Source organism: Pelodiscus sinensis, chromosome 16 (genome assembly GCF_049634645.1).
Source record: "Pelodiscus sinensis isolate JC-2024 chromosome 16, ASM4963464v1, whole genome shotgun sequence".
Classification (NCBI taxonomy): Eukaryota; Metazoa; Chordata; order Testudines; family Trionychidae; genus Pelodiscus; species Pelodiscus sinensis.
This window is the reverse complement of record NC_134726.1, coordinates 25,984,315-26,004,787: the sequence shown is the minus strand read 5'-3', so window position 1 is coordinate 26,004,787 and position 20,473 is coordinate 25,984,315. Positions and strand designations below refer to the sequence as shown.

At 41.3% G+C, this 20,473-nt stretch overlaps 1 protein-coding gene across 3 annotated transcripts in view; it reads left to right on the top strand.

The window, feature by feature from the left end:
- The window catches only part of PRKAR1B (protein kinase cAMP-dependent type I regulatory subunit beta), a 159,511-nt gene extending 140,797 nt beyond the window's left edge, over positions 1 to 18,714 (top strand). The window contains exons 11-12 of one of the 3 annotated variants that reach the window (XM_075899535.1): positions 14,157 to 14,238; positions 14,581 to 18,714. In XM_075899535.1, coding sequence (XP_075755650.1) covers positions 14,157 to 14,238; positions 14,581 to 14,753 — 255 coding nt within the window. In that variant the 3' untranslated portion in view covers positions 14,754 to 18,714. The remainder of the gene's footprint in view (positions 1 to 14,156; positions 14,239 to 14,580) is intronic. The other 2 variants (XM_075899534.1, XM_014580848.3) reach the window with 2 other exon arrangements.
- The last annotated feature ends 1,759 nt before the right edge of the window (positions 18,715 to 20,473 follow it).

The following is a 20,473-nucleotide window of genomic DNA, read 5'->3' as shown; positions in this document are numbered from 1 at the left end:
AAAGGCATTTCCTGGTGATTAATGACTGGCTGGGTGTAGTCGTGTCTGGGCCTTAACCCTGATCTCTTCTATATCCCTAGGAAATGCCCTGTGGCTCAATTGTTTTCACTCTTTTAAGCTACTCATAGCTTATGATTGATTGACATTTTTACAGCACCTTAATAGTTGTAGCTATTTTTGGTGTCTGTGTGAAACAGATTTTGTTCCTCTCTCTTTGGAGGGTGTGGATATTATTCCTAAATTTATATAAATGGTACCCTTCAGTGATGAGAGCTTAAAAATACGTATCAGTTTATGCATGTGTGGTATTGCTAACACACATCACATTGCACATTGTACAGACCCAGGCATAGCTAGAGAGCTAATATTTAGAACGTGTGCCAGTCAGATGTCACAGTTTGTTTTCTAGTATCCTTTTTGTCTTGTAATATGCAATAAGCCCCAGTTTGACAATTTTGAATAAGAATATTTTGCATCAATGTTACCAGGTTTATATAATGTCTGTGCAATTGTATTAACAATGTAAAGGCCCCTTCTGAACCATTGTTCTGTTAAGACAAGTGTATGGGAAGCACAGTGCTTTCTTTATTACCATAATGCCATCTTTTGAACTCATTCAACATTAGGGGAATGTTTAGGGCTTAATCCAACCAGGTCCTGAGTATTTTCAATTCTCTTTTAAAAATCAGGGGGATTTGAAGGAATTCTGTGCTTCTCATGATCAGGCCCATAATTAGCAAAACTGACTAGCTCAACAATTTTTAAAATGTTGGTAGAGGCTGCTGTTACTTAGTAGCTGATTTTTCGGCATATTGAGAACTACAATCTACAATCTGTCGTAATGTGCCAAGAGAAGAGTTCAGTTGATGAACATAGCTCAAAAGAGGTTTTTTTTTTTTTTTAATGCAGACATGGAGCCCGGTTGTATAGTCCTTACTTACGTAAGTAATCATTATAACAGACAAGGAGTAAGGAGTAATGATAGTCACGAGAGTAATGGTTGCAGAACTGGGCAAAATACAATTCAAATTATAGATATTAAACATTTACTTTATTAAATTATTATTGTAAGAATAAGTTGCCTGAAACATTTGCTGATAGATCACTGTGGATCTGCTGGACTTGTCAGATGGCCAAAGTTTCCAGTGTGTTTGTTGTCTTAGAAGAGGAACTACAGTTTCCCGAATTTCCTTAATTTGAACTAATGACAGGATGATTTATATTGTAAATATTTTAATTTTGTGAATTATCAAGTAAGGGGGCAAAAATGATTAAATAACCCCCCTATGGAGAATGTATAGAAATATGCTTTGTCCGGTTCAGGCCCAAACTACCTTTGAAACCATTGACTTTGCTGTGATTTGAATGGTGCCGTTATTTGGCACAGGTGCGGTCATTTTCTGACATTTCTCCACAGCATACTAGTAAGTGTTTAGTAGCTTGTAATAACTAAGCACAGATGTAATCCTACTTCTGTAATGAGGTCTCATGTCAGTGAGAACTGGGGAGAGGCTTACCTTCTGAATGTGTCAACTCTGGGGTGAGTGGGCTGGTGAGCCAAGGGCTCGTCTGTGATGGCTTCATCACAATAGCAGAGGGAGAGAGACTACATCTATCTCTACACGACAGCGCTTACAGCGGCTTCTTGTAGCATTTGTGGTGGAGACACTCTGAGCGAATGAGAGAGCTCTCTCATCCTCTTAATAGAGCTCCCCCTCCATTACAGGTGGTACCTGTGCCAGCAGGAGAAGCTTTCTCACTGACATAGTGCTGGCCCATTGGCACGTAGTCAGTGCAATTTATGTGGCCCAAGGGTGTGGTTTATTCACACCCTCGAGCGGCATACATTATACCCAAGTAACCTGTAGTGTAGACAAAGTCTAGCTCGTTCCATCTCTTGTATCTGCAAGCCACAAACTTTTTACTGATACATGATGCAGAGGGAAGCAAAATGGATCAGAAAAGCCTTCAAAACTGGGAAGTGGGAGTGGATGTTTTGCTTCAGGATTCCCTTAACAGGATGGAAGAGACTCAGCTGTTTAAATTTCTATTTCCTAGATGAGATGAGGCTAGTTTCTCCAGTTTGTGTGTTTGATCTTTTCCCATTATTCCTTCCATGATAAAAGGGGCAGTCAAGCAAAATAAAAGGGATTCGGGGACAATTGCACAAGCCAAAGAGGAATGTTCAGCATTGTAACCATGACTGTAAGGGCTTACCTGCACACAAACTATGTACCTCTACCACAGGTATAGTTAAAGCCATACAGCCTTCCTAGGGCAGACACAGATATATTGGTGTAAAGCTGCTTATGCTGGTACAATTTATTCCCATAAGGAAAGGGAAATAAGCTATCCTGCTATACAGAACCTTTATACTGAAATAGTTAAATTGGGGCAAAAATGACATACACCAGCCTGGAGCTTTCTCGCTTTTGTAGTCTGCAGTTTGCTCTCTGACAATACTTGTTAGTAATCAGTAAGTGGAAATGTGTTCCACAGGGGAGCTCCTAAATTCACAGGAGATGACTCTCCCATTCAGAAGCTCCTTTCATGGATCAGGCCATTCAGTGTTAGTGAGATGAAGGGAAGTGAAATAGACAGAACATGGAAAAAGTTAATTTAAAAAAAAAGCCCTGAAAAGCAAAATGCAGTACCAGGTTGTATGCCCATTTCCAGATGGCTGAACACAGGGGTGTGAAATGCAGCTGATACTGTACTAGCATTTTGCCTAAAACCTGCTAGTATTATTTACCACTCCTCTTTGTACTGATAACATAAATTGTATTAAAAGAGCAGACTGAATTCACAGCACATTATTTATAATGAGCCTGGGAGTTTTGCCCAGGAAAAGCTAGATTGGGCATATATACACAGAGAACCTCAGTTCTTTGTCACAGGCAAGAAATAAGATACTGTCATTTATTTTCCTGTTAAAGGACCCAGTAGTCCAAGCCTCATCTCACATGAATGAAGGTATAAAGAAGGATTTTCAGGATCAGAAAGTGAGGCGAATTTGACCTCTTTACACATCCTGTAGTAGATTAGTAGTTTCCACGGTTTGACCAAATCCAGTATATATCTGACTCCAAGTGCTGGACACATCCCATCTAATGCTTTTTCAACAAACTTCAAAGAGTGGAAAGACAGAAGAAATATTTTAAAAATATTGTAATGACTCATATTAAAATGACAAACAATAAGTGGCACTTAGAGACTAACGAAAATATATAAAATCATGAGCTTTCATGGGTAAAACCCACTTCAACAGATGAGTTGGGGTGGAAAGAACAGAAACCAAGATATATATATATAAATAAAATAGTAAAAGAAGTACCTATCAATTGTCGGACCTCTGTTACTGAGGCTAATTAAGCTCATGAATCTATATATTTTTGTTAGTTTCTAAGGGTGCGTCTACATTGCACCTGGAGCTCGAAATAAGCTGTGCAATTTGAGCTATTCAAATTGCTTAGCTTATTTTGAGTGTATTTTGAATTAGAGTGCTATTCCAAAACACCCCTTAATCCTTGTGGAACAAGATTTACATGGATGTGGGAATAGCATGCCCGTTATTTTGAAAGCTATTTTGAAATAACGGGTGTGCTGCCAAGACACGGAAAATGCTATTTCGGGATACCGGAAATATTCCAAAATAGCACCGCTGTCTAGACACACCCTAAGGTGCCACAGGACTACTTGTTGTTAAAGTTACAGACTAACACGGCTACCCATCTGAGCCTTATTAAAATCACAGTATGTCAACAATTCCTACATAGCCATCTAATAATATTTAGTCTATTAGGCTATAATTTATGCATGACTCAGTTTTTATTATTTGAAAATCCCAAACCCATATCTCCTTTTTTCACCTAGCATCCAAAATTAAGCTATATATTGTAGCTTATAGCCTATCTTACTGTAGCAGTAAATCTCAGCCACATAGGTCTGTTACTGAGAGAGACGTGCTGTCCTGCCTCTCTCGTCTTCAGAGACTCCCTGCACAGTCAATAATCCCTTCATGGAGAACATGCAGGGGGTCTGCCAAGCCCTCTCCAGCAGATTAGCCTTCATGGAATGGTTTTGCAGCTGCTTCACAGCTAATGAGAAGGAGTCATTTCTTCACCACCTTTCTGACGGTGGCCAGGACCTTTGGGGCACAAACAGTATTTGTTTCAATTGGTGAAATCTTGAGATTTTTTCCCTTCGTTTTTGCTTTGGTAAACTCGCATTGATTTCAGAGAGTAAGAAGTGAGCATGAAATTTGCGAGCTTAAAGCCCTCTGAATTGCTGAAGCTAGGCATTGGAGCTATACTGGTGGAGAGGTCGTGCAAGCTTTACTGAGGATCTCAGTGCCCAGCCTATGTAGGCGGGCAAGCAAAGTGGTGATGGAGGCAGGCACCGTGAGAGAGGAGCCCACATTTCTGCAAAGCCAATGACCCTACCATTCAATGTAGGAGCATGAATGGGTTGGTATGGATGGGCTGCATAGCAGTTTTTTAGAGGTGCAGCTTTACTCCCTGGTGCTGTTTTGTGGCGTGTGAGGTAGATTTAAACTATATACTTCCCCAGCATAAAGCCTGAAGAACTAAGAAGGTGAAGTGAAATTCACCCTACTAAAGACAGAAGCAGGAGCCAGGGTTAGAAGACTGTTAGAATGGATCAGACCAGTGGTCCATCTAGCACAGGGGTAGGCAATAATTTTTGATGGGGGTCCACTCCAAGGTCAAGGGCTGTGCTTTTCTATGGAGGAGGTGCGGGGTCTGTGACGGAGATTGGATGCAGAAGGGAGATCGGGGTAGGGGATTGGAGTGCAGGAAAGGGTGTGAAGTCTGAGAGGGAAGGAGGGTGCTGAGACCTGGGGCAGGGGATTGGGGTGCAGGTGAAGATTCTGGCCTGCGGGAGGGAATAGGAGGGAGTACAGAGTCCGGGAGGGAGTTGTGACTTGGTGTGGGGGCTACAGAGGGTTTGGGTGGTGATCTGGGGCAGAGAGTTGGGGTGTGGAAGGGGGTGGGGTGCCAGAGGCAGGCTCTGGCTGGGAAATGCTTACTTAGGCGGCTCTCAGCCAAAAGCCCAGTGGGACTTCCGCAGTCCCAGAGGGGCAAGCAGCTGCTCCATGTGCCTCTCTGTGAGACGTGCTGGGGAGGAGGGAGATTTCACACGCTGCTCCTGCCCCCCTCCCCGCCCCAGCACAATCTCTTAGCTCCCATTTGCCAGAAGTGAAGAAATGGTGCTAAGGATGGAGGCAGCATACGATGCCTCCCCCTCTCCCCATATGTGACACTGAGAGGCACATGGAGCTGCCAGCTGCTTAAAGCAGCTTCAGGCTGCTTCCTGTCTGAGGGTCCTAGTGGGGTGGGCTGCAGGCCATATTGAAAGGCGTGGCGGGCTGGATCCAACCATATCGTGCCTGCCTCTGATCTAGCACAATATCCTGTCTTCTGCTGACACTGGCCAGTGCCAGGCATTTCCTTTCCTTGCTGTGTGCTCTCACCTTCTGGCACACAGAGGCTAGGGAGTGTTGCATCTCTGCCCATCCTGGCTAATAGCCATTCCATCCTCCATGAATGTATACAGTTCTTTTGAACCCTGTTATAGTTTTGGCCTTTACAACATCCCAAGACTCACAGGTTGACTGTGCATTGTGTGAAGAGTACTGTCTTTTGTTTGTTTTAAACCGGCAGCCTATTAATTTAATTGGGTGGCTCCTGATTCTTGAGTTACTCGAAGAAGTTGTTAATAGTGTCTTATTCACTTTCTCCACAGCAGTCACAATTGTATAGACCTCGATCATATCCCCTCTTATTCCTTTCTTTTCCAAGCTAATGTCTGTCTTTTTAATGTCTCCTAATATAAAAGCTGTTCCATACCCTTAATCATTTTTGTTGCCCTTCTCTTTCTTTCCCAATACTATTGTGTCACTTTCGCCATGGGGGGACCAGACCTGTATGCAGTATTCCAGGCTTGAGCCTACCATGGATTTATAGACTGGCTTTATGATATTTTCAGTTTTATTATCTATCTCTTTCCTGGTGGTTCCTAACATTCTGTTTGCTTTTTTGACTGTTGCTATACATTGAGAGGATGTTACTCACAATGACGCCAAGATCTCTTTCTTGAGTGGTAACAGCTAATTTAGACCTCGTCATTTTGTGTGCGTATTTGGAATTATGTTTTAAATTATGCATTACTTTGAATTTATCAAAGTATAGAATTTCACCTGCTATTTTGTTGCATAATCACCTAAAATACTTTTGTAACTCTTTACAGTGTACTTTGGACTTGACTTAATCTTGAAAAATGTTGTACTGGTCTGCAAATTTGCTACCTCATGGTTTACACATTTTTTCAGACAACAATTAGTCCTATGGCACCTTAGAGTAACAAAAATATATAGGATCATGAGTTTTCATGGGTAAAACCCACTTCATCATATGGTCCAGCTCATGATCCTATATATTTTTGTTAGTCTCTAAAATGTCACCAAACTACTCATTGTTTTTAAAGTTACAGACTAACATGGCTACCCTTCTAAGTCATTTTTCAGATAATTTATTAATGTGTTGAACAGCACAGGTCCCAGTACTGACCCCTGGGGATACAACTATTTAATTCTCTCCAATCTGAAAATTGACCATTTATTCCTACCCCATGTTTCCTATCTTTTAATCAGTTACTTTTCCATGAAAGGGCCCTCCCTCTTATTCCATGACTGCTTTCTTTACTTAAAAGCCCTGTCCAAGGCTTTCTGAAAATCTGTGTACATTATATCAACTGGATCAGCAATTTGCCTAGAACTGAAGTTAGTTTTTCAAGACTATAATCACCAGGAATGCCTCTGGAGCCTTTAAAAAAAATTGTTGTCACATTAGCTTTCCTCCTGTCATCTGGTACAGAACCGTATTTATATGATGGATTACATATCACAGTTAATAGTTCTGCAACTTCATATTGTGTTTCTTTAGAACTCTCGGATGAATATCATCTGGTCTTGCTGACTTACAACTGTATCATTTTGTCCCAAAACCTCCTCTATTGACATCTCAGTCTGGGACAATTCCTTAGATTTGTCACTTAAGAAAAAGCAAAAGCTCAAATGTGGGAATCTTCCTCACATCTTCTGCAGTGAAAACTAATGCAAAGAATTGGTGTAGCTTCTCTGCAATGGCCTCATTTTTCTTGAGTGCTCCTTTAGCACATTGTTTGTTCAATATCTCTGCGGACTGTTTGAGAGGCTTCCTACTTCTGATGTACTTAAAAAAATGTGGTGTTAGTTTTTGAATCTTTGGTTAGTAGCTCTTCAGATTCTTTTTTATCCTGCCTAATTATACGTTTACATTGATTTGTCAGAGTTTATGTTCCTCTAAAACACTGTAACACATTTGAAACTGCTCCATAATTGCCAACTTTATTACTGTTCATTATTTTCTTTCCTATCTTTATTGTTACAGGTTGTAGGATACCAATTTGTGTTGCATTGTTTATTATATTGATCATACCTTAGAGTAGACATATCTGGAAAGTAAAAAAAACTTTAATGCCAGTGATTTGTTATTAAAGATTCTCCTGCCATTGGGGGTGCATCTACACTGCACCCTTATCTCGAAATAAGATATGCAATTTGTGTTACGCAAATTACCTATCTTATTTCGATTCTTTTTCAAAATAGGCTATTTCAAAATTTGGTGCATCTATACAGTGCCAATTTTCAAAATAAAACATTATTTCGAGACATCCCTTATCCCTCGTGCAATGAGGTTTACAGGGATGCCGAAATAGCATGTCTGCTATATTTTGCAATAGTGGACGAGTTCAAAAGATACCTCTGGTATCCTGAAATAGCACTTCAGCGTAGATGTACTCTAATAGGCCTGATCTAAATTCCACTCCAGTTGACCATCAGACTTTGGATTGGGCCAAATATGAACAGAATATCAAAATAAAAAGATTCTCCCTCAGTTAATGACCATGATCCTATAGATGAGAAATTTGATCCTTACCAATGGTCCTACTGAAGGCAGAGGGAACACTTGTATAAGAAGAGTGACTCAGGTGTTTAAGAATATAAAGGATGAGGCCCTATCAGTGTTACCAGTGTGCCTTGAACCCAAATGGGACAATGTGTGTGGTTAACTTTCTGGGATGCGCTTTATGATCCGAACTTAAAACATCTATAAAAAAACTCATTACTTTGGAGAGGATGAAAACCGATGGATTATAAAATGTAATTTACTTTTTATATCTTAAATTGTGGTGCCCTATCTAAGTTATATATTTTTGCAGAGCATGTGAAAGGCATTCATAAATATTACTCACTGCTGCCACTGAACTGTTGCAAAGGGAGTGACTAAGGCTGTGTCTGCACTGCAGAGTTTTTTCCAGAAAAGCGGCCATTTTTCCAAATAAACTTCACTTACGTCCACACAGCAATTACGTGTGCTCTTTTGGACAAAGGCGTGTGTGGACAGGGAAGAGGGAGTTCTTTCAAAAGAAGAGGAGAGAGGAAAAAGCACAGGTGCCCTGGTGGCCATGCTGTCCACAGCAATCACAGCTTAAATGCAAGATAGGGTCCATTCAGTGTGGACGCTCTCTTTCCAAAAAGCAGATTGCTTTTTCAATGCGCTTTTGCAGTGTGGACGCTCTCTTTCTGAAGAAGTGTTTTCATAAGATCTCTTCAGAAAAGCTTCTTCCGAAAGAAGCCTGCAGGCTAGACATAGCCTTAGTGTGTGGGTGATGATGGTGGATGGTAATGGCACATTGCTTTGAGAGTTGCTGCTCTTGTTGTTTTTGCAATAAGATCCCTGTATTTACATGGAGGAGAGGAGAGGAGAGGAGGTTAATGAAATCAGTTAAGGGGAAGATAGAGACCTCCTTTAGTGCCTGAATGGGACAATTCCTAGATCCTCTAAAGATTTATCATTTCACTCCCAAAGTTCTGCTAGCGAGGAGACATGCCTGTCTGCCTTCAGCTTCATATCGTCACAAAAATACTGATTTATTAATTGGTGTCAAATTTCCTCTTGATGGTTACAATGTATACACTAAGGCTATGTCTACACTCGCGGCTTCTTGCATGAGAAATATGCAAATGAGGCTAAGCGTAGAATATCACCGAGCCTCATTTGTATACCTAATGAGCCACCATTTTTGCAGAAGAGGCTCTTGCGCCAGAAGGAGCCGTCTACGCTGTCCCTTCTTCCGCAAGAAAAACCCTCTTGCTCAATGCTGTTATTCCTGAAAATAATCAGCATAGTGGCATTGCGCAAGAGGGTTTTTCTTGCGGAAGAAGGGGCAGTGTAGACAGCTCCTTCTTGTGCAAGAGCTTCTTCTGCCAAAATGGCAGCTCATTAGGTATGCAAATGAGGCTCCGTGATATTCCACGCTTAGCCTCATTTGCATATTTCTAGCACAAGAAGGCGTGAGTGTAGACATAGCCTAAAGGTTTTGCTCTACAGTGGAGGAGGATGAAATAACTATCAGTGTATAAGATACCGTTTTAAACTGAACAGCTTTAAAGGGCCAGATCCTGCAAAACTTTGATCACACAAGTTGCCCCAGGGAGCCGTGAATCCTGCAATCTTTTCCCATTGAGATCAAGTGCTGTGTGGGAAGAGAGGGCACATAGGCTCTCTGAGCATTGTCAGAAAATGCTCCTGCTTCCCAGGATTGGAACCAATTGCACTGTTCAAGCAGATGAGGGTTTCTGTTAGAAGTTGGGGTTGCTAGGCTAACATAGTTGCCAGGCTACCAGTGCTGGTGCCCTATGCAGCCCAGCCTCAACATCCCTCTCCCTCCCGTGGGTGTGGTGATATGACATCCTGCACAGCTGTAAATGCCTAAGGACAGCTCTGCAGGCTACACACATGGATGTAGACAGCTGTGAGCATCTGAAAAGTAAGCTAAGATGAAGTACGGCTGTGAAACCTTGGGGTAGAGCTAGAGGCTGGGGAAACTAATATCTAATTAGTTTTGGAATAATTAATTCACAATTACTGATGGCAAATAAAGGGTTGTAGGGTTTTTATGATTTATTTAATTTCTGCAATGGGCTTATTATACATATACCACTGGAGTCTTTCAGAGTCAAAGCAGACTCAGTTCCTAGGGACAAAAGCTACTGAATATTTTTTCATAGTGCAAACTGGAGGGGTTATGGGTGGATAATTATAAACAACCTTTTCTTTTTGCTATAGCGTGACACTTGTCCAAGGATGTACGTGTGGACTGTGCAACTATTGCAAAAAAGAGGCAAATCAGGTCTTACGTCTGGGTGCTGCTGTCAGACTTTCAGGAAACTTCTTTGACTCTATGCTAGACCTGTTTTTGCTGAGCAGTGGGAAGAGTGTATGTGACTGTTAAAACAAGAGTGGAAAAATATGTATCTGGAATATGCTTTAGCCTGCCAAGCTGTTTATTGTGGAGCCCAGACACATCTGTGCTTCTCCAGCAGATATCACGGTGTTTCTAAAAAGGCAGACAGCAGTGGAACAGTGGAAGAAATTGCTTCAGAGAACTCTTGACTGATTGAAGTTTTATATCACATGGACCCTATCCAAAATATTAACAATATTAAAAGAGGCCGATAAAAGGTGATACTAGGAGAGATGCAAGTAGTGCTCCTTGATATTGTCATTATCTCAGGATGGGTAGTTGGGAAGTATAACAAGTAGAGTCAGTACTCTTCTCATTTTGTTTATCAGGTTTTCATTTGTAATAAATGTTGGAACAACTACAGTGGGAAAGAGACCAGAGGCTTAGATTTCAGAGAGATGCTTTGATGAAGGAGTGAGGGTTTTGCCACTCTTCAGGTTGTGACTCAGGTGGAACTAACGAGAGAAGCACAGAGACTGAAACTCATCATGGAGGCTCATCTTGCATGCCTCACACAGCAAATTGGGTGCTAAAGAAATGCAAAGGTGGGCCCATGGGATGCAGCTAATGTGGCATTTAGGAATAGCAGGATGATTCTGTACCTTTTAGTTACTCCTGAGAGTGAAGCATTTTATGTGTGTGTACACATGCACTTTGTGAGAGCTATTGTAGTTAATGTGGCAAAGAACATGTCAGTGCACTTACTGTATTTCCAGCCTCTTACAGGTTTATCAAGAATAAAGGATTTTTGCAGGAACTTTAAAAATCACCAAATCACGTTAGTATATTTTGCCCCCTATCCATTTACCTCAATGGGTAGCCCTAAATTTGCTTTCCATAGTTTTATGTGAACAGCTGTATTTTGATGGAGAAACAAATTAAGTGTTAGCCTGGCTTATTTAAAAACAGTATGGACACTGATCCTGTAGGCTTTTGCCCATATCAGTGGGAAGTCTCTATAGCATGTTTGTGAATTTCATGTTTTCACCGTGTCTGCTCTTTAGGGATGAAATCCAACCTGCCCTTATTGAAGCCAATAAGAGTTTTGCAAGTGACTTCACTGGCATTAGGATTTTACTCATAGTGTTTATTCTTTTTTGAAATTTTGTTGAAGCAAGTACTTCATATTGTAAACTGTGATACCCAAGAGAACAAGTCAACAGTGCAGTCTAGTAGTCTATACTAAGCACATGTTACTGGTAAGGAAGCAACAGGAGATCCTAACTTTTAATGTGCTGGATTAATCTGATAAATGACGAACAGCAACAGATGCTGGGGACTTGTGAACTAATGCTCAAACCTTATTGAATATTTACATGCGGTTGCTGGCATGATTAGAAACAAGATTTGCGTTCTGATTTGCGCACTATATAAAAGTTAAGGTTATAAATTAACCTGGTGACTAGCCCAGCATTTAAGAAGTGTATGAGCTTTTAAAAAAGTAATCTATTGTGAAATAAGGCATGATGCAAGAAAACTGTGGGTGACTTTTCCTTATCAATGTAGCACATGTTCAGAGGAAGGCAAATTATGATAATCTTTTACATAACACTGAATATTCCATTACTGTTTGTTGTTACTGTGCTGAACTATGCCAGAAAAAAATCCATGGTTATTTAGCCATATATTTCTGTTCTGGTTTGTAGGCCATTTGAATAAAACACAAAGACTAAGGCCCAGTCCTGTAAGGTGCAATGGGTCCTCAAATTCCATTGCAACTAATGGGAATTGAGGGTACTCAGCAGCTTGTATGATCAGGCCCTAAATCCAGCCATGTGGTAGCTTAGGAAACCTTTTGCCAGAATTGCTAGGAGAATGCAGGGAACTGGCTAACAAGTGGGGAGTTTTGGGGGTGTGGGTTGGGGAAGAATAGTCGGCAGTTTTGTGTCATCTGCACCCCAAGAGCCAACTTGTAACTAAGTAGTAGCAAAATATATTAACATATGGTGCCCCGTGGACCTTCCCCTGACTGGCAGAATCTTTCTGGTACATGACACAGCAGACATTGAGTCTGTTCCCCTTCGCTGCCCTGGCTTGGGCAGAATTTGGCTCCAAGTATTATTTTTCCAAAAGGGAAAACATAAACCTATTTATTCACATTCTGTCCTCTTATAATAAGGCCCATTGTTGTCTGTTGGGGGTGATTTGGAAAGGATGGAAACGATGCAGATTTGGATCAATCCTCTATTATGGATGCTCCACACTTAGGTTACAAAGCTTCCTTTGCTCCTGCACTGTCCTTATGGTATCATCATAATTCTTGTCTCAAATAATCGTGTCTCTAGGTCATTTATCGTTTTTATTTTTTCATCAGTTTCTACTGAAAATAAATACATTTCCTCTTTGCCTTATCCTTTTGAGATGTATTTTTATAGCACTGACTTGAAATTTCCTTTGTCAATCCTTTCTTTGTTACTACAAAAGAATGGGTGGCTTGAAGCCAGAGATACCCTCTTTATTTCATCTCTGAGAACTTTGTGGTGTACATCAAAAATAATATGAGATTTCCTGCAAGAAATAGTACTTATATATGCCAAGAACTTCTTTTGAAGGCTTGCCTGTGCTACAGATTGTAATCATGTTTTAACATGTGTTAACTAACAGGCGTTAACTAGCACAATTATTAATTGTAGTGTAGATTAAGGAACAATGTTTACTTGACATATTTATCCCTAAAGCTATTATGATTACACAATTAAAAATGGTAGTGTAGACAAGACTTGGGAATAGCATATGGTATCATTAAGGCCATGTGTGCACTGGCAATTGAACGACAAAACTTTTGTTATCCAGGGGGGCTAACTGCTCCCTCCTGCAAGACAAAAGTTTTGCTACAGTAAGTGCCAGTGTGGATAGCATGTCCACTCACTGGGGTGGGGAAAATATTTTGTCAGCAAAAGAGGTCACATACAATGGCTACGCTGCTTGACATTTCGCGACATGGCTGTATCAGTACAGCTGTGTTGCTAAAAGCTCTGTAGTGTAGACAAAACGTAAATCTTCCTTTAAGAGGAATATAGTATAGTATGGGAATTTGGGGGTTGGATGCTCCATTTGAAATGCTTTTCCCTTGGTTATTTTATTAAAATATGTAATTCACCAGAGAATTGGATGAAGTATGGGACTGCTAATGAGCTATAAAGATTTTCACCTCTTAAGTTTCCGACACATATGTATCCTAGGTTAGATCAAGCATTATTACACCATGATGGAGGTTTAGTGGGTTCGTGTGAAAGGTGTTGGGTGGACCTGGTTCAGTTTTGCAGTGAGCACAGTAGGACCCTTGTTGACAGCAGAACAGGCATAAGGACTGAAAGGCAAAACACAGTTGCAGGGCTTCCTCTCTTGCTGCCTGTGTGATATAAATGTTCTGAGCCTGTTAGCCTTCGAGTCTGTCAGCCCTGCACCTTTCACAAGGCCCTGTGTTCATGCAAAATACATTTTTCAATAGTAGATTATCTAGTTATGCAAGTCACTGTGGTAGCGTTTAAGGACAGAACCACAGCTCCTCATGATTTCAGTAAGGAGCGCCACATGTACAATAGCTGCACTCGTAAAAGTGTATCCAACCGTGCAGTATTATTGAATTTTTTTCTTCTTTATTACTTCTATTAAAAATGGAGTTATGTCGATTGAGATTGCCATCTCTTTATACCTGGTACTCTAAGAACATGGCTGAGGCAGTGCCAAAGGGAAATACTCTGGATTTATGGGTTTTTTTACAAGCACAGTATGTCACAATCTAGCAAAGGGATTCAACTGTTCACGTTTTTAATTATGTTTTCTAGGGCACAGCTTCTGTTCTTCAGCGCAGATCTGATAATGAGGAGTATGTAGAAGTTGGAAGACTTGGTCCCTCAGATTATTTTGGTAAGAAAAAAATCAGTGAAATAAAATATTTTTAGAAAGGTAATTAGTTTGATCTCCCTGTGTATATATAGAGCCAAATCCCACTATCATCTACCATGGTGTAAATCCTGACTAACTTCATTGGAGATGGTGTCATTCTGCATCAGTGTAAATAAGAATCATTAAAATATGAATGTTAGAGTAATTTTAAATGGCACAAACATGGATAACACAACAGTACCTGCAACCAAATGATGTTAGGTGTCCATCGAGATTTTTGTTAAGGAATGTAGAATATCAATAGTGCACACTGAAGAATAAGAAATAGAGAATATGTGACAGTATCTTTATTTCTGCTTCTAGGGGAGATAGCGCTGTTGCTCAATCGTCCCAGGGCAGCTACTGTAGTGGCACGTGGGCCACTGAAGTGTGTCAAGCTGGATCGTCCCCGCTTTGAACGCGTACTCGGTCCTTGTTCTGAAATCCTCAAGAGAAACATTCAGAGATACAACAGTTTCATTTCTCTTACAGTCTAAGCTGTTCCATTGGGAATGCTGCCTTTGTGTGACCCTGTGCACTTAAATTTGACCTGTGCAGCTCAATAGCTTTATGAAAAGAAAAAATGTGTGTATTTTATGTGTCTTTTTCTGTCTATGTCTGATGCACTGGATATAAATCCCGATGTTATGTATCATTAAAGTAGGATGACAACCATTTGGATAAGACTATCTTTTAGGAATGTTTATGAATAGTTAGGTTTTCGGCTTCCAAGTTAGATTGCCGTGTGTTACCCTGTAAAATACTTTCATTGTGGATTTTTAACTACGTAAAAATACCTCTGAATCTCTATTTCTCCATTTATCTCAGCTCATACTCCTGAAAGTTAGTCCTATCCATCCTTTGTCAAACATTTTTAAAGGAATATACATGCCCCTCTGCCCTTCTGTTTAAAATGCTCTTCCATTGATATAGCTGGGAAGTTTACAAAATACCACCTCACAAAGGACAGGTGCACATTGTAAGGGGCAAGGCAAGAGGAAGATTTTGATAATTACAGTACTCCAGGAAAGACTAGAACCTTAGGTCATTTTGACTATTAAACCTACAGGTCCAGATTTGTCCCTGACACAAGTTCTTTGAAAGCCCTGGAACTACAGTAGGGATAAATTTGGCCCTGCTCCAATTCAGCTTAGAAAACAAAGATTTCAAGATGTGGGATTTTTTGTAAGTGTGTGAGTGTAGTTGTTGCTTGCCAAAGTGGGTTACCCTGAGTCTTTTTAACTAAGGGTCTGTCTACACAGCAAAGTTATTTCAAAATAACAGCCCTTATTTTGAAATAACTTTCCTAGCATCTACACAGCCAAACCACTATTTCGAAATAAATTCGAAATAGCAGAGCACTTATTTTGAATTTGGTAAACCTCATTCTACGAGGAATAAAACCAAATTCAAAATAGCTATTTCAAAATAAGTGCTGTGTAGACACTTATTTTGAAATAGGGGGCCTCCAGCCTTCCCAGGGTGTCCTGGTGGCCACTCCGGCCTCAACCAAGAACACTTCTCTCCCTCCCCCCCTCCACAGAGCCCTTAAAGGGGTTAACTCTGGACATAGTGCCTGTGCCAGCTCCAAGCCTGCCAGCCCTGAGCCAGCAGTCACTGCCCCTGACCCAGTGGCCCCAAAACATGAGCCAGCAAGCCAGGAGCAGTCTGCCAGCTCCCAGGAGCCTGCCAGGGCCTGGAGAAGGCGGGCGCCTTCCTGGTCTAGGGTGGAGATCATGGACCTTATTCAGGTTTGAGGGGATGCCCCCCATGTCCATGATCTCCACACTAGTCAAAGGAACACGGCTGTCTATGGCAGGATGGCTGTCAGCCTGGCCACCAAAGGCCACATGCAAACCCAGGAGCAGGTTTGCATGAAAATCAAGGTGGTCCGGCGAAACCCCCAACCCTGAGCCCTGAGCTTCCCTCCCCCTTCTTCCCCTTCTTCCCCTTGCTTCCCCCTTTCAGCTCCCTCCTCCCGGGTTTCCTCCTCCCCTCTCTTCTTCCCTCTCCCGCCTCCTTTCCCCAGTCTCACCAGAGCTTCATCCCCCCGCCCCCAGTTTTGTTAAATAAAGAGAGTTTGTGTTCATGAAAATACGTGTATTTTATTTGACATCAGAAAGGGGAGTTAGGGATGGGTAAGTGGAAGGACGTGAGGGAGGAATGAGGCACAAGCCCCCAGTGGGGCAGACCAGAGAGGCTCTTAGTGCTCCTCAGGGTGGAAACTCTCCCACAGGGCCTCCTGGATACTCACGGCCCTTCGATGGACCTCCTGGATGGCAGCCTGCAGAAAGTGCAGCTAGGCTCACAGCAACGTATCCAAGAGAAGCACCAGAGTGCCCAGGGGAGCTCTGGCTCCATGTTGCCAAGTGCTATGGTGTCCTGAGTGAGGGCATCCAGAGCATACAGAGACAAAATGCTTTTCTGACCCTCATCAAGGTAGACAAGCAAGCAGGGAAACCTGAGAACAGGCTGTCTGGGGGGGGGGGGGAGGGGAAGGAAGGGGGTCCCTTTAAGCACAGACCTCAGATAGCCTCAGGCAGCAGCCCCACACAGTAAGTCCTGACCTGATGCCCTGCCAGAACTGGTTCCAGTCAGCTTTAAATGCAATTCAGAGTCCACTCAGTGTGGACGCACTATTTCGAAATAGCAAAATGCATTTCAAAATGCTTTTTGTGTGTAGATGCGTTATTTTGAAATAAGCTATTTCGAAATAACACTGTAGTGTAGACATACCCTAAGAGCTTGAGTTAAAGCTCAGGAGTTTTCCATTGACTGTAGTGGGTTTTGGATCAGGTCCTAAAACCTTTGAAGCATCAATCTATACCCCCAAAATATCATCATCAGCGCCTCTGAATAGTATATAAAAAACTTGAGAGATCATTCTAGAAGCACATCACAGATATTCAACAGCAGTTTGGTACAAAATATTTGAGAGAGAGCCCATTTACTGCTGTTAAATTGCCTTTGCTTTTGTATAGGATCAAGGTTTTTTGAAAGCCAGACATATGCTTAAAAGGAATCAACCCTGAATTGACTATGTTGCCTCTCATCAAAAAAGATGAGCACTGTACAAAATACCAGTCAGGTCCTGATCTTCTAATGAACGGCATGTGCTTGGACCCAGGCCTCTGGGCAAAGCCCCACTGACTTTTGTGGCTCTGCACAGGCATGGGAGTTCTCTTGTGTTGGGCTCTTGACACAACCAGCCCTTTGCCTACTGTGCAGCCTGCCAAGAATTTAACATTTTAAATCATTCCTTTGGGGAATTTTTCCATTGGAGGAAAACTCAGTTTGATCACTATAGCAAAGTGTGCATCCAACTATCATAAATAAACCTATCTGCTTGGTTTCTATTATGGTAAAGCCATATTTCTCTTTTTAAGGCATCCTTGTGTTTGATGACAGTAAGAATTTTTCATCTCTTTCCTTAGATGCTGAAATTGTAAATTAAATAAGCTAACAGAACCTTCTTTAAATCAGAGGAGTTAGGTAAGACTATGGCTTTATAAGACTGAAAAAGCTCACTATGCTCTTGTATTCTAAATTAACAAAAATTCCTTTTGGAATTTTCCCACTAAGAAAACTCCTGAGGCTCGTTACTACAATCCTCAGAGTAATCTTCACTGAGCTACATAAACACATAGACATCAGGATCAGGCCTATTATAATTTTAAGATATTTAATTTATTTCAGTATGTTTTTCGTGATTCTAGTAATCTCTATTTATTACTATTGTTTATTACGATATGCTTCTTGCATGGATTATTAAATGTGACCATTCAAAATGTTTGGTTTTCCAACTTGCAATGCCATGACAAACATTTATATAGATAAAAATCCAGCAGAAAAATACATTAATGTACAAAATTCATTATTCGCTTAACCATTTTTGTATTTTCCTATTTTGTGTAATTAAAAAAAATTAAAGGTTACCCACTCATGTATGCTGTTCTATCTCTTGCGTTTCTGCTGCTATATTGGTAAAAAATTGTGAGTGTTTGGCATAAAATGCAGGAAATAATTCAGCATTACTTAAACATTGAGCATATTAATCTCACTGTTAAGAGTTAAATATACACACATACAAAACCGATACTGTGCTATGCACCTGCAAAGCTAATGAAAATCAGATTTGAATTACAATTCTGTTGTAAACAATCTGAAAAGAAATGAAATCATTTAACAGCAGAATTCCTTTGATGTAAAGGGAACATTTTATTTCATTTTAAAGATTATTGTAATATTTGATATGGATGATGGGAAAGAGTTATGTATGAATAAAATTCTTGTACGTTATATGTGGTGCTTGTGAGCTTCTTAACAATGGAAGTTGTACTTAAAAATCTGAAAACGGTAATAAAAATATGAGCTCTATTAAAAAAAACATGGTGCAGAATAATGTATTGTGTAATGTAATGTAAAAACAATCAGAATAGGCAAGATACAGATAAGCCTGATGCTATACAGAAAGGGAGACTGCTCTGTTTTCCTGGGCAGTAAGTAAGGAAAAATACTCATGCTTAAATGTAACTTATGCTTAAATGTAACTCTCTCTCGCTCTCTGTAAATGGGCACCATGCACATGTATATCTTTAAGTACGTGAACAGTCTCACTGAAGTTTAAGAGTCTGTGTAGAAAGTCAGGAGAATTAAAATGATTGGGAGAGCTCATTTGCTAGATATCGGCTTAAATATCTTGTTGAATCAGGGCCTTATCTGGAAGGAAAATCTTTCTCAAGGTCAGATGCTGCCCTCTTTTCCTCGACATGTACAAAGCCCAAGGCCTTGCACACAAAGGAGATTTGTGCTGACCACACCTTTTGATGGGCAGCCATCCCTGTTCAAATCCCCAGTGTAGACAGGCAAAGCCACTTTTTGCATCCGTGAAGCATCTTGGGGCAAGCTACATCTGTTCCAATTGCTCAGTACCGTTGTTTACCCTGTTTAAGAACGGGTGCTGCTGTCGTGGGGGCTGAAATACCCAATGGAGACAAGACTGCCAAATGAACTGCCTTTATGCAGGACCGGAGGGCTGGAGTAAAGACATCTTTCTGCCCTTCCAACCTGGTGTCTTGGTGAGGAGCAGCTATTCAGAAACCCCCTGCCACCACTGCAGCTCATTGGCTGTCTTATCAGATGGAATTCCTGCATATCCCCTACAAGGCAGGTTCTCCCAGTCTGTCACCCAGCATATTTGCCTCTCTGTGGTGCTCTTCACATGCTTCTTCTTCATATTCTTCTTCACACAGAGTGTAATCAACCTGTGGAACTCCTTGCCAGAGGAGGCTGTGAAGGCTAGGACTATAACAGAGTTTAAAGAGAAGCTAAATACTTTCATGGAGGTTAGGTCCATAAAAGGCTAATAGCCAGGGGATAGAAATGGTGTCCCTAGCCTCTGTTTGTCAGAGGCTGGAGAAGGATAGCAGGAGAGAAATCGCTTGATTATTGTCTTCAATCCACCCTGTCTGGGGCACCTGGTGCTGGCCACTGTCAGCAGACAAGCTACTGGGCTAGATGGACCTTTGGTCTGACCCCGTATGGCCGTTCTTATGTTCTTATGCTGGACTCTTGGGTGGTTTGTCTGCGTCTAGAGCTTTCCACTTTACTATTTTTGGAGTAACTTATTCCCGCTTTGCTCTGAGTCAGGCTGCAAGGACTCATCTTTCCTGAGAATTACTCACACGATGTAGTAATCCGAAGAGACTGCTTTCTCTAATGCTTCTTTAAAATGGCATTAGAATTGTGTGCTTCCAGCAGGGGCTCTTACTTCCTCTCATTGTCCCGGGAGGGGGTGGGGGGTCACCTTTCTCAGCAGCAAGGGGCATGACTCACTAGTGTCAATAGTGGATTCTCTGGGACTTGAAGTCTTTCAACCATGATGTGACGACAGAGATTATGGGTCTATAACAGCAGTGAGTGGGTGAGGTTCTGTGTCCCTCAAAGGGCATGAGGTCACAGTCAGACGAGATGATCGTGATCTCTTCTGACCTTAAGGTTGATGAGTCACTCCCAGGATTCTTTTTTTGGCTGGCTTTCCTTGCGCCATAGCCATACGAGCAGGACTCCATACAGATGGCAGATTTTTTATTATGGAATGATTATAACCCTAGAATATTTTAAACAGACATACGTGGTTGAACTTGGTTTAGTCTATAGTTGTTGTATGATCTATGTATGCTGTTTTTGGAAAGACATGCCACTTTCTACAGAGCAC